Source organism: Callithrix jacchus, chromosome 5 (assembly GCF_049354715.1).
Source record: "Callithrix jacchus isolate 240 chromosome 5, calJac240_pri, whole genome shotgun sequence".
Classification (NCBI taxonomy): Eukaryota; Metazoa; Chordata; class Mammalia; order Primates; family Cebidae; genus Callithrix; species Callithrix jacchus.
In genome coordinates this window covers 27039579-27054733 of record NC_133506.1, presented here as the reverse complement: position 1 = coordinate 27054733, position 15155 = coordinate 27039579, and the positions used below count along the sequence as shown (strand labels likewise).

Genomic DNA, 15155 nt, shown 5'->3' with positions numbered 1-15155 from the left:
GTCTCAAAAAAAAAAAAAAAAAGAAATGTACATCATATGTTTTTTAAAACTGAAATCTGGCCAAGCACCATAGCTCATACCTGTAATCCCAGCATTCTGGGAGGCCAAGTTGGGCAGATCACTTGAGGCCAGGAGTTTGAGACCAGCCTGGCCAACATGGTGAAACCGCAACTCTACTAAAAACATAAAAATTAGCCGGGTGTGGTGGTACACACCTGTAATCCCAGCTACTTGGGAGGCTGAGGCAGAGAATCGCTTGAACCCGGCAGGTGGAGGCTGCGGTAAGCAAAGATCGCACCACTGCACTCCAGCCTGGATGACAGAGCAAGACTCCATCTCAAAAAATAATAATAATAAAAAATAAAAATGTTCAAAAATGGAATCCCATAACCTATACTATTTGTAGCCCGCTTTTTCCCACTTGACAGTGTACCCTTTCACTAGAGCAGGTCACCAAACAGCAGTCTTTCACACATGCACCTCCTGTATTTTTTTCTTTTCATTCTTTTTTATTTTGTTTATTTTAGCACGTCACTGGGGCTTGAGTAGTTTTTTCTTTAAATCAATTTACTTTGGGCTTAAAATTTTAATAGGAAGTTTACATCATTACCATAAATGGAAAACCATTATCTCTTGCTATAAATAGAAGGTAACTATAAAAATAAAGATGTCACATTTAAAACAAAAGTTTTTCCTGCATGCAGCAAGTGAAATCCCCCTGGGTGCCACCAGATGTATGATCATATTTGGGAAACACTGTGCTGGGGATATCAGTCTCAGTGCCTATAGCCTCTGTCCCATCTCATAGGAAGTCACAACAGCCATGTATGATCACACTCCTCAGTGACAGAGGAATGAACCAGGACTGGACCTGACCCAGGGGCCTCATGTAAGCACTGGCTATCAAGGAAAGGAGGCGGTAGACTGTCCCAGCTTCCTAGAATACAGTCCACACGGGGCTGTTTAGCAGGAGGATGCAGCCCCACTACTTCTCACTGTACCCTTCACCTCCTTCTACCTCTAAGGCATCTCCCTCCAGCTCTTGGTCTTCTGGGCTCCTCTGTCCCAGACTCCCAGAGTCATGACCTATGGTACCAACCTAAGAGTGCTCCCTCTAAACCAGATGAAAATATGCACAAGGCGCTATACACTCTGACATCAGTGGTGATAGTAGGGAGGAGGAAGTGGGCAAGAACTTGGGACAGGGCAGTCACCATGCCCTTAGGGAAACAAAAAACAATGTGTTCCCGGAATCCAATTCTAACGAAATGCATTTATCCAGCGAAACCTCAGGATGGTGGCTGGGTTCTGTAGCACAGTTAGCACAATACTATACCACACAGACATTAAAGACTCAATATGCTTTTGTGGGTTGGCCTGGGAAGCCACGCATGAATTAATTTGTTTCAACAGGAAAATGCACTACAATTGCCAAATAACTGACTGTAAAAAGCAACTTTTGTAGCATTATCCTTTTATGTATACCATTTCCATGCCTCATTACCCCTTAGCCACTAGATCCACCATAGCACAGACAAAAATCATCATGGGAACAAAGGGAGAGAGGAAGAGGAAAAGGTAGAGGGAGAAGGTATATTTTTTAACTTTGGATTTTAAACTGTTCTATGTAATAAGCCAAATTCAAACTGAAGGAGCCCTATCAATACACATACACACCCACATATGTATTTCACACAAAATGGAAATGAGAGCTCTTTTCATTAGAGCAATGCCTCATTTATTCAACTGCTTCAGGAAATTTTCTAAGTATAGCCAAAACTTACTTTCCTTAACTATACCAGATAGAAATCTTAGTGAAAGAGCATGTGACTTTTCTGCTTGATTTACCACCACCACCACCACACAGAAACCTCAGAGCTTCCTCACATCCACTGTGCATGAACTGCAGCCTGGACATGGTTCCACCCCTCATCGCCACTGTGCTATGTGCACTGGGCGCAGGGGATTCTTTTAGCCCTTTCTCCACTCATCTGCCATGCCCAATGGCTCATTTTCTGCTCTAAAATTTAGCTGGATTTTTAGGTGAGATCAGTTTTATTCATTCCTGTATCTCTGTGGCTGAACAGGCAGTCAATAAAACAAAACCAAAAACAGAGGCCACAAAGAACCACCATTTTTTTTCCCAAATGTCTATAAATCATTAAGCCTTGCAGTTGGCATGGCCAGGGGACCGGAGCTGCCTGATACAAACAATGAAACACTGCGCGGGTTTTAGTAGCAGCTGCTTTGGAAGCTTCAGGACATGGATGAAAATTTAAATTAGCTTTTATTTCTGAAAATATGCTGGTTTCCAAGGTAGACTGCAAACTTTCAGTTATAGAGATCTCATTTTAACTTTTAAAAAAATGTTTGTGGTCTGAGCAAGGGGAGGGCTAGAGTTACTGAGATAGGGAAAATGTGGGAAGAGTACACTGAAGGCAGGTGAAGACCATGCCTACTAGGTATCCAAGCGTTGGCATTCACCAGGAAGCTGGATAAACGAATTTGGAATCCAAGAGGTTCTGTCATCAATGTTAGATGTTTTTCACATTTATACCATAAATTCACCCAGAATTAATTTTTTAGAGTTTTGTATTACATGAGGTTGGTTATTTTCTTTTCCATGGGAATAACAAACTCTCCCAGCACCATTTATTGAGTGGCATATCCTTTCCCCACAAAGCCATCATCAAATTTTCACATAGATATGGGTCTGTTTCTGGGACCTCTATCCTGGTCCATCTGTCCTTTGTCGGTTCCCTGGAAATTGCCACACTGTCCTGATTACTATACCTACAGTGAGTCTCTAGTTGGCAAGTCTCTCCACTTTATTTTTCTTCCTTATCCTGAACCTTTGCTTCCCCATATAGATTTAGATTTGTTAAGTTTGACAGATAAGATTTTGATGGGGGTGGAGGGAAACTGACTTTATGATTTGTATGTTCCTGTCCAAAACGTGGTACACCTTTTGATACACCGTAGTCCCCCACCTATCTGTAGTTTCCTGGCCCATGGTTTCATAGCTACCTGCAGTCAACTGCAGTTAGAAAATACTGAATGAAAAATTCCAGAAATCCACAACTTATAAATTTATAATTGCATGCCATGCTGAGTAGCAAGATGGAATTTCATGCCATCCCACCCCATCCTGCCCAGGAATTGTCCAGTAGGTCCACACTGTAGATGCTGCTGCCCATGAGTCACTTAGTATTAGATCTGATAACTGCCCTCTGTTACCAGATTGACTGTCACTGCATCACAATGCTTTGGTTCAAAGTGCAAGAGAAATAATGCTGGCAATTCATATACGCCAAAGAGAAGCCATAAAGGGCTTCCTTTACATGAAAAGGTGAAAATTCTCAACTTAATGAGAAAAAATAAATTGTATGCAGAGGTTGTTAAGATTGAGGGTAAGAAGAAATCTTTAATCCGTAAAATTGTGAAAATGGAAAAAAAATCTGTGCTAGTTTTTCTGTCACACCTCAAACTACAGAAGTTATGGTCACAGTGCATGGCAAATGCTTAGTTAAGATGGAATGGCTATGACATTTGTGGGTGGAAGACATGGACAAAAATGTGTTCTGACTGATAACAATTAGATGTGGTACTATCCTCAGTTTCAGGGATCTACTGGGGGCCTTGGAATACATTCCCTTCAGATAAGGGGTGGGGTGGCTGTATTTAGGTTTTCCTTAATGTCTTTCAATAACTGACAATTGACTCCAGAATGAGCTTGGAGTTGTCTGCTGTATACTAGGTACGTTATATTCTTTGGCATGGGTATAAAGAGTAAAATATTTTCTGTTCATTGTTAGTGTATAAAAATGCAACGGGTTTTTGTTCAATGACTTTACAGCCAGCGATTTTAAACTTCTGTATTAATTCTAACAAATATTCCTTCCAATTTTCTAAGTAGAGAATATATCACCTGCAAAAAAATGACGATTTTGTTTCTTCCTTTCAAATCCTAATGCATTTTATTGCTTCTTGCTCTTATTGCAAGAGCTAGGATCTCATGAAAACAGGCATCCTTCTATATTACACAGGTATTATTTTAATATTTTATCATTACACATGGTGTTTTTTAAAGGTTTTTATACATGTTACGAGACTTATGTTCTTATTAAGAATTATTACTAAGAATGCTGCATTTTATCAAATGATTTTGTCTTTATTGAGATGATTACATTTTCTCCTTTGTTAATTTGATGAATTAATCAATTTTCTAATATTAAACCAACCTTGAATCCCACGATCAATCATAATGTATTATCTTTTTAGTTCATTATTAGATTCCTTTCCTAACTTTTTTTTTTTTTAGAATTTGTACATCCATGTTAATGAGCAAGGCATGAATGTTAATTTCATTTCTCTTTCTATGTGAGACCGGCCACTAACTTTCCTTTCTTTTACTGTCTTTGTCTTATTTTGATATTAACATTATGCTAGCCTCATAAAGTGAGATAAAAAGTATTCTGTCAGGTTCGAGACCTGAGTTAAAAAAAAAAAAATTCTGTCTTTCTGCTCCCAAGAACTTGTATTTATTTGGGACATATCCAAACCCTGAATGTTTGGTAGGATTGCTTGTAAAGGCAGTTGTGCTTACTATTTTATTGGTGGGAGGACTTAAAACTAACATCAATTTAATAGGTTTCTATCATTTCTAAAGTTGATTTTAAGAAACTTAATTTTCCTGGGACCCCATATTTTCAAATTTATTGGCGTGCAGTTTTTATACAGGTCCCCAATGTCTTTAAATCCCTAAAACCCTAAAAGCTGGAAGCAACAAAACTGAACTTGAAGTGACATGAGGTTACTCTACAGTCTTGATCCCACATATAAAATATTCTGGCCGGGCACAGTGGCTCAAGCCTGTAATCCCAGCACTTTGGGAGGCCGAGGCGGGTGGATCACGAGGTCAAGAGATCGAGACCATCCTGGTCAACATGGTGAAACCCCATCTCTACTAAAAATATAAAAAATTAGCTGGGCATGGTGGCGCTTGCCTGTAATCCCAGCTACTCAGGAGACTGAGGCAGGAGAATTGCCTGAACCCAGTAGGCGGAGATTGTGGTGAGCCAAGATCGCGCCATTGCACTCCAGCCTGGGTAACAAACGCTAACTCCGTCTCAAAAAAAAAAAAAAGAGTTCTTACATTGTTATCACAGATACATTAACAGGTTTAATTACTGGAAATCTCTCCAGCCCTTGTGGTGTTCAACAATATTTCATCAACAGATGAAACTAATTTTTTAAATTCTGCATTCTGAAACACAACTAGTCACAAGATATTTGGTTAAAGGATTGTGGATCTGTAACATCCTTTTATTACCTGCTTAATCTCGGCAACATCTGTAGTTATTGAAAATCCTTTTCACATTTCTTTGAAAGTTTTTCTTTTTTTTTCTCACTCTTGTCAGTTTTTTTTCTTTAGGCGTTTTTTAAAAACTAACTTTTGGCTTTGTTTATGCTCCACCAGATGCTTGTTTTCTGTTTCATTAATATGTGTTCTTGTCCTTTATTTCCTGTTTTCCTTGAGTTGATTCCACTGTTCTTGTTCTAACTTAAGAGGTAAACTCAGAACTTTATTTCAGGCCTTTCTTCTCTCCTGCTATTAGCATTTAAGGTTATAAGTTCCCTCTAAGACCGGCTATTTTGTTCATCTATTTCTACATAACAAACTATCCCAAATTTAGTGGCTACCCTGTTTTATTTGATCATGATTCTATAGGTGAGAAATTCAGACAGTAGGGGTATCTGTTGGGGCGAGAACCTCTAAGATGGGTTTTTCCCTCATGCGCCTCGTGCCTTTGTGAGGGTGGCTCAAAGGGGCTGGGCTGTGCCAAAAAGGGTGACGTGGAGCCTTTCTTCTTGCTGGAGGCTGGGTTCCTCAATTCTCCTCCATGCAGGTGCATGCTTCTCTTTTACGATATGGCCTCTTTGGGTGGTATATCTAGCAGAGTAGCCAGACTTTTTGCTACATGCCAGACACGGTAGTGCAAGACTCCCAAGAGCACAAAATTGAAAGCTTCCAGGAAGGGCTCGAACTAGGGTGAGGCCAGAGGGACCCAGGGTTCAAAAATGGAAGGAGGTGCTCACTCTCAGGGGCCGCACCTGGGAGCGAGTACCCAGGATGTCTGGCATGCCTCCCCTGGGCCAGCCCTGCTGCCAGGCCATCTTAAGCTTGGATGTGGGACCAGGACAGCCCCACCACTTCCATCACATTCTACCAGGAGAGTCACAGGCTCAGCAAAGATGGAAAACGTGGGGACTACAGCTGGGAGGACAGAAAAAGGCAAGGGGAACTCAGGGAGGTGGCGGAGTTTCCAGTGCTTTACCGGTTCTACTGATTTTCACTTTAGCTATTTTAGAACTGTGCTGTTAGAAGCATGTAAGTTTAAAGCTGCCATAGCTCTCTCAAGAACAGTTTTATCACTATCTAGTGACCCTCTTTATCTGTAGGGGGGTTTTTGTCCTGAACTATATGCTGTCTGCTGCTGATAGAGCTGTACTGGCCGTTTTTTAGATGAGACTTTGGGTGGCGTATCTTTTTCCTGATACTTTGACTTTATTTGTGTGACTTTATATATCAGGTACATCTCATAAATAGAATATGACTGTTCTGTATTCAGCCAATCTGCTCATCTTAATCTTTTAATGGACGAATTTTGTCCAGATGCAGAGATTACTAGTATAGTAAAATTTATTTCCTTATTCTGTGATTTTAATACATCCTATAATTTGTTTCTTTTTTCTTCCTCTTTTCTTGTCCTCTTTTAGATTCATTTTAAATTTCTCATTCCATTTCTCTCTATAGATCAGAAGTTATCATCTCTATGCCTATGCTTTTAATGATGATGTTAACCATGTTAACATATATTCCTAACAGTCTTTACAGTCTGTTCCAGTTACCAACAGATGTGTAATAAACCACCCCAAACCATAGTGGCTTAAAGTAACAATTATTATCTCCCATGGTTCTGTGGGCCGGCTGGGTTGAACTAAGCCGTTTTTGCACAGTATCTCAGGCTGTCAAATGGCAGCAGTGGCTAAAGCCATCTGAAGACTCAGTGTCCAAGACGGCTTACTTGCATGGTTGGCAGCTAGTGGCAGTTGCTAGCAGGGAGTTCAGCTGAGGCTGTCAAATGAAGCACCCACAGGGAGCCAGGGACTGGAGCTTTTATCAGAATGGCATCTGAGTTCTGAGAGGGAGCACTTCAGCAGACCCAGTGGAAACGGCAAGACTTCTTATGACAGCCTGGAAATCATATAGTCTCACTTCTGCTGCTTTCCATTGGTTGCACTGGGCCAGCTCTGATTCTGTGTGAGAACAGACTACACAAAAGCATAAGTGCCAGGATGTGTGGCTCATGGGGGCCGGGGGAGCCTGTCTGTATACCACTTACCACACCCTCATCTTGAATAAAACGTGAAGAATTATTTCTTTCTAATCATGCTCCTCCCAATTTATATGCTGGTTTTGTCCTATATCTTAGATCTATCTATGGTTTATACCTCATAAATTAGTCATTATCAATATTATTGCTTTATGCAAGTCATATTTTTTCTTTGATTTACCTATGTGTATGCCATATTTTTGTTATTCTCTGTTCTTCCAAGAACATATTCTGAGGAATTTCCTCCATTCAGAGTCTATTGGTAAATGACTTAGGTTTTTGTCAGAAAATGCATTTATTTCCTCCCAGGTCCCCTAGGAATTGTTTCACTGAGCAAAACAATGTCACAATTCTAAATTGACATAATTTTTCTCTCCAATATTGAAGATACTCTACTATCTGCTGGCTACTGTTGTGGCTCCTAAGAAATCTATTGGTCTAATCTTCAGTTATTTGCAGGTAACTTGGCTTTTTTTCCGCTTATTTTTCAGATCTTTTTAGCTGTAGTTTTGCTGTTCCATTATGATGTGTTCAGTTGTGAATTTCTCTGTGTATTTAACCCCTTTGGGATTCACTTAGTTTTTCAAATGTAAGAAGTGGTGCTTTCCAACAATTCTGAAAAACTCAGCCATTCTCTTTTCAAAAACTCACCCTCTGACTTCCTATTATCTCCTTCTAGAAGTCTAACCAGACTAGGTCTCATGCTTCATTCATATTTTTTCTCTCTCTTGGTGTTGAACTCTGGATAATGTACTGGTATTCATCCTCTAGCTCATTACTTCGTCCACTGAGCTTTTAATTTCAATTACATATTAATTTCTAGATGGTCTATTTCATTTTTGTTCAAACATGATTATTCATTTTTATGATTTTTTTTAACTTTTTTTTTCTGAGATGGAGTCTTGCTCTGTCACCCAGGCTGGAGTGCAATGGTGTGATCTCGGCTCACTGCAACCTCCATCTGCCAGGTTCAAGAGAGTCTCCTGCCTCAGCCTCCCGAGTAGCTGGGACTACAGGTGCACACCACCACTCCTGGCTAATTTTTTGTATTTTTGGTAGAAACACGGTTTTGCCATATAAGCCAGATTGGTCTCAAACTCCTGATCTCAAGTGATCCTCCCACCTCAGCATCCCAGATTTTTTTTTATTCCTTAATCATCTTTTTAAACTTACCTTTTTATTTTAGACATAGTAAACATAGTTATTTTATATTCATTGCCTAATTTCGTATCTGAAGTCTTTGGGAATTGATTCTCCTATATAATTTCTCCTGTTGGTTCTAACTAATGGTACATGCTTCCTTGTGTTTATGATTTTTGACTGTGACCTCATGTTCCTTGCAACTTTATCTGGGGTTATTATTTGGAGTCTGAGCTGAAGCTGCATCCCTTCACACCTGATTTGCATTTATTTCAGCCAGTGTCCCAGACACACTACTAGCTTGTGACCATTTTTAATTAAATTCTTTACTCGAAGTTATTTTGGACCACACAAATAATTAACATAAATCTCAAATCAATATGTGCTTATGAGTTTTAAGCAGAGACTTTATCACCCTCTACACCATGCTGAGGCTCAGTGAGTCCTCACTGTCCATTTTTATTTAGTGAGTTTATATCTTGTTCATCCCTACAATGAACATCCTAATTTCATACAAAGGGGTCACGTGCTTTCCTTCTGTGAGGGAGTAGTTATCGTCCCTGTTTGCAAAGCTGTCAAAACAGAAACATGAAGTTGCTATTAACAGAATGTGGCAAAAATCCTCAAGGACAAAGCCGGCATTGGTTCCTGTTTACCTAACGAAGTTTTGGATTCCAGTTTGATCATGTTCCCTACACAGTCCTTAGCTTTTCTGAATATGAACATTGTAGTTGTTTCCATCCAATGGACATTTTTAAGGTACTCAGTCCACCATACTGCCAAAAATAAAATCATTTCATTAGTATAACTATTTTTTTAAGCATTTTATAACTACTGCCCTACTGGCCTCTAGTAAAACTGTCCCAATTTATATTAAATTCATCGGGGGGGCGGTTAATGAGAAACTACAAACTTTAATGTCTTAGGCAGGCCTTAGCTTAAAAATTTCAATTGTATCTGATATGAAGCTTTATGAAATCCAAAATACTGGGATATTTCATATTTTCAATAAAAATAATGAGGAACAGGGTTGGGTATGGTGGCTCACACCTGTAATCCAGAGATTTTGGGAGGCTGAGGCAGGCAGATTACTTGAGGCCAGGAGTTCAAGACCAGCCTGGCCAACATGGTGAACCCCAGTCTCTACTAAAAAAAAAAAAAAAAAAATAGCCAGGCATGATGGCATACACCTGTAGTCCCAGCTACTCAGGAGGCTGAGGCAGGAGAATCTCTTGAACCTGGGAGGTGGAGATTGCAGTGAGCCAAGATTGCACCACTGCACCACAGATCTGGGAAACAGAGTGAGACTCTGTCTCAAAAATAAATAAAATAATGAGGAACAGATTCAAGAATATTTATATTCTGGTGCCCACAGAAGGTCTATAAACAAACAAAACGGAGAGAAAAAAATATCTTTTAAAAAACAAATGTATGCCTATTTTAAAATTCAGAAGAACATTTTAACATCAGTGGCTACGAACAAATCCAGGTTTCCCACTTACTGTATGACCTGGGCCAGCCTCCCATTCTCATCTGTGAGATGGACATGATAGTGGCCACCTCAGAGAAATGTCAGAACAATTAAATAACATAGTATTAGCAAAGCGCAGAGCCTGACATAAACTAATTTCTCAAAATCTGGCAGCTAATATTGTTAACTTGTTCTACGTAACTCCACTAGTGAGTGAGGCAGCTGAGATTTGAAGCAAGTTTGTTTGAATCCAAAGCCCATGAGAAACATGTTCAACTTGCATGGTGTTACAGGGCATAGTGATTTGTCATTTCCAGAGATTTCTTGCTACGTTTTTTTCACTGTGCAGTGAGCGACCCATTTTCTCACAAAAAGCCCCATAAAGACAAAAAGGTAGGATCTTCCTCTGGTATGTTATAAAATTGATGAACATTCTTTTTTTTTTTTCAATTGAGACAGGGTCCCGCTCTGTCATCCAGGCTGGAGTACAGTGGTACAATCTCAGCTCACTGCAGCGTCTGCCTCCTGTGTTCAAGTGATTCTCATACCTCAGCCTCCCAAATAGCTGGAATTATAGGCATGTGCCACCATGCCAAGTTAATTATTGTATTTTTAGTAGAGACGAGGTTTTGCCATGTTGGCCAGGCTGGTCTTGAACTCATGGCCTCAAGTGATCCACCTACCTTGGCCTCTTCAAAGTGCTGGGATTACACATGTGAGCCACTGCACCTGGCCAAAATTGATGAACATTCTTGAACTTAGCTATGTACTTACAGAAGATAGATGATATTTAGCTTCCCAAACAGCTTGTGGGTAAATTTTCTAATAAGGCTTTTGATACAATAAATATCCTGTGAGTCTGTTCTTCGGCAATGAACGACTTCTACCTTTCCTCTTGGAGAAGTGAGTACTGACATTTTTTATCCTGTCCCCAAAAGAGAGAAAAAAAAGTCCACTATTAATCTGATGTGACAAGTCAGTTTGGTTATAGTACACACAAAACTGGACATTAATTCAATTTCCATATGGTCAGAGCAAACATGGTACGAGAATACTGGTGTGACACGTTTTCCCCTGGGTGCAGTCTGTGACAGCTGTCGCTGCAAACCAGCCGATGTTTCTCCATAGGAGAATGAAGTTTCTGAGAACTGCCCTGTTTAGAAGTTACTGCAACTATACTCTTTGTTTCCAACAAAGCTGCTTTAAAAAATTCTAACAATAGAATTGGAAAAACATTGAAAGGAATTATTTACGGATTCAGGGTCCTCTTATATTTAATTGGCCACAATGGCATGTGGTCAAGAGTTACTGGGGAAACATTCACAGCCGCTGCCTATGTTCTTAATAGAGTTCTCCAAACTGGAGCCCTGAAGGTCAGCAGTCTTGAGAGATATTTTGAGACCAGAAAAGTTCCACGGTTAAGTATAGGAAATGCTCGCAATAGGCTTCCTGAAGGGCCACCAGGCCCATTAATATGTTTGAGAGGTTCCATAATAAAGCAACTTGTTTTCTTTGTATAATCCAGCCCACTCTTTTGTAACAGAATCTCTAAGGACAGCCACAGTGGAGAATCTAATGTTCCAGGACACTTTGGGAAATGCTATTGACAGAAACAGTAGATCACGAAATGATTTCAATCTCTCTCTCATTATTTCAATTTCTGTAAGTCTCCCTCTTTCTTCTCTTTTTTTTTTTTTTTTTTTTTTACTTCTTTCCTTCCTAGGGAAAACCATTTTATTATATACTAGCCAACGAGCTCACAAAACAGGGAAAACAATGAAAGAGAGATGAATAACATCTAGATTCCTGTCAAAGCTGGCCATAAACATTGTCATTCTGGTTTTGGTTTTAAATTGAAAGCAAAATTGGAATGAGATATCCTGTTTGTGAAACATATCATAAACTAATGCTACAAGTATATAACAATTCTGAATAAAATAAGAAAGTATAATTAGATAACTGAATTTGGTAAAAAGATAGCAAGAAAAGAAGATAGCAAGCAAGCAAGGGAAATTCTCCAACCAGGTGGCAATGATGTGAGCAGTGGCTCAGGAAGTGATCAGATCTGACACAGGTTTTGGGGACAGAATAGACCTCACTCCAAAGAGAGAATTAAAAGTTAAACCATGCATCTACCTGGGACTTTGGAGGGATGGGCCCCTCAGTAAGTGAGGGGACTAGAAAAATTAAACTTATCAGCCCAAGAAAGTGACAAGCTTTCTCTACACAAAGCTCTAGGTAGAAAATAAAACAAAAATACTGCTGAGAAGTCCAAATTCTAAAGTGGGTCTGGCATTCTAATCCATACTACCTGTGTATTAGGGAGTGACCAAGAACTTCAGATGATAGACTCTGAAACAGACTATAAACTAAGTATATTTATAATAAAGAAATATAGAAAGAGAAACAAAAGTCATGAGAAGAGAGTAGGTCATTATTTAAAAAAGAAGAGAAACATAAAAATAAAAAATGTGGTTATTAAAATTTAAACTAAGAGGACGGGTTAAAAACAGACAAGAATAAAGAGAATAAGCTGGAAGATACTTATGAACAAATTATCTAGAGAAAAGCATATAGATATAGACAATATAGAATTCAGTAAAGACACATGTAAGACAGAATGAAAAACGTCTGTCTTATGGGAATCCCAAAAAGAAGAAATGAAACATTTGAAAATAATGGCTAATTATTTTTAGTATTGATGAAAGACATGAACCCTCAGTTCAGAGCAGAAAATACAAATAAACTCCAAATATATATAGCAATAAAACTACAAAACCTTAAAGGCAGACAGAAAACTTACAAAAAAAAAACCTGATAAAAGACTGTCTACGAAAAAATAATTAGACTGACAGAATATTTCTATTCAGCAACATTAGAAGCCAGTAGCACAGGGGTTAGCAAACTTCTGGAAAGGGGCAGATAATTCATTAAGCTTTATGAGTCACATGTCTGCACAACTCTTCAACTCTGCCATAGCAGCACAATAACAACCAGAGACAATATCAGCACAAATGAGCACGAATGTATTCCAACAAAATTTTACTTATGGACACTGAAAGTTGACTTCTGCATCATTTTCATGTGCCATGTAATTTTTTTCTAATGTTTAAAGTGTAAACGACACATAAAGTTTAATGCAATATATATACATATACATTACATATATATGTACATAATGTATATATGATGTATAAGATATATCTATAAATATAATAACATGATATAATATATATTATTATATCATATTATATATTATATAATACAGATATTTTATATATATCCCTAGCTCACTCATGTTCCATACAAAATAGTCAATGTGCTAAATTTCGTCTATGACTCATAGTTTTCTACTAGAATAGTGTTTTAAAAATATAAAGGGAAAAATAATCATTAACCTAGACTGACAAACCTAGCTAAACAATCATTTTTAAATGAAGATGAAATAAAGACAATTCATACAAAGACTGAAAGAAATTCAAAGAATCTTGTAGAAAGAACTAGAAGATGGTGTATTCAGATAAGAATAAAATTAAAATCAGACAGAAGTGGAATACAAGATTAAATGCTGGGAAATAAGAAGGTAAACCTGAAGGTAAATCTACAAAAGCACTGATGGCAAAAAGTAAAAAAGATAATACATTTTTCCAAAAGAAAAGAAAAAAAAGAGATGAACTGAATTGCCAGACAACAAAAATGTATAGAAGGATGGTGATTAGAAGCAAAGTATTCTAACACGTTTGTACGTTTGAGCTAACGAGGATTAATGTTTTGTTTGGTAAATCAATTGTTTACAGTTAGACATTTAAGAAAAATCACTTAAATATCTTTTTATTTTAACAGATATTTATTTTGTTAGGTGGCTTTATGAAAGTGATATAAAATCTCTAAATTTTGAAAAGTGAGATAAAATATCTAAATAATATGGTTAATAGAGTTATGGCAAATATATTGATGTTGTTTATAACTGACTGTAGTTTTAGAAATCTACATAAATCTTTTTTGAAAGCATTATCTGCAATATATAATCTGCATTATGTATCACTACATCCGTAAATATATATTTTGGCCAAACACCAAAAAGAGCCTTTTGCAACTGTGGAAATTATCCTAACAAATGTGCTGCCAAGTCATGTCATTATACATTTGTCCAAACTCATAGAATATACAACATCAAGAGTAAACCCTAACATAAACTACAAACTTTGAATGATAATGATGTGCCAGTGTAGGTTAATGGTTGTAACAAATGTACCTCTCCGGAGGAGAATGTCATTCAGAGTAGGAGGCTGTTGGAGGGGGAAGGAAGTACAATTACTGACAGTAGGAAGCTGTTGGAGGGGGGAAACCTCTGTACCTTCTACTCAATTTTGCTGTGAACCTAAAACTTCTCTAAAAGTTGTCTATTAAAAAAAATTATCTTAACCTTGGCTTAATTTTTAAGTTTTTGAGGGTAGGTTATTATAATAGCTAACGTTTAATGAGCACTTATCTTTAATCCTAGTGAAACAGATGTTACTATCCTTGTTTTATAGTTGAGGACATTGAGGCTAAGAAAATGTAATTAAGGCACACACAGAATTTAAACATGCTTCTTATCTCAAGACTGAGTTGTTTTCCAGTTACTCTATGTATTTTCATTTTTTTCCTAATATCTGACTTCGAAATATCTTACGTTATTTTTAATTCCAAACCTTAGAGTCAATTATTAGGGCACCTTAGAGTTCATTATTTGGACATAACTATCCAGAAACCAGAAACGAGGGGGCGTGGACCCCACAGACTACAAGCCCTAAAATGAAATGAAGCGCCAGAAAGCCTAAAGGGCGGCAGCTCGCCCCTTGGCATGCTGGGGATGTAGTTTTCTCGCTCTCCCTTCTTCCCCGCCCTCGAGCACCCAGATTGGAGCTTCGTTCCTACTCCCTTGCAGGGCGCCACGGCTCGAAAGAGCCACTAGTCCTCGCCTGGTCATCCCAGTTCCGGAGGCTGACCTGGGGATGCGCCCTTGACGCCCTGAACCGCAGGACCTGCGTCGCTGCCAGGCAGGCCGGCGCTACGAACCTCACTCGCAGCTCCAGGACGCCGCACTCTACGCGCTGCTGCAGGAGTACGCGCAGCCTGGTCACCGTGGAAACGGAGCCGCTCCG

General features: G+C 38.6%; 1 protein-coding gene across 8 annotated transcripts in view; it reads right to left on the bottom strand.

The window, feature by feature from the left end:
* CFAP61 (cilia and flagella associated protein 61) overlaps positions 1-15119 on the bottom strand; it is a 327205-nt gene extending 312086 nt beyond the window's left edge. For 3 of the 8 annotated variants that reach the window (XM_035298462.3, XM_054255275.2, XM_078371503.1), the window contains exons 1-2: positions 15000-15119; positions 10783-10933 (exon numbers count right to left, since the gene is read on the bottom strand). In XM_035298462.3, the coding sequence (XP_035154353.3) occupies positions 10783-10925 (143 nt within the window). In that variant the 5' untranslated portion in view covers positions 10926-10933; positions 15000-15119. The remainder of the gene's footprint in view (positions 1-10782; positions 10934-14999) is intronic. The other 5 variants (XM_054255274.2, XM_054255276.2, XM_078371504.1 and 2 more) reach the window with 3 other exon arrangements.
* Between the last annotated feature and the right edge of the window lie 36 nt (positions 15120-15155).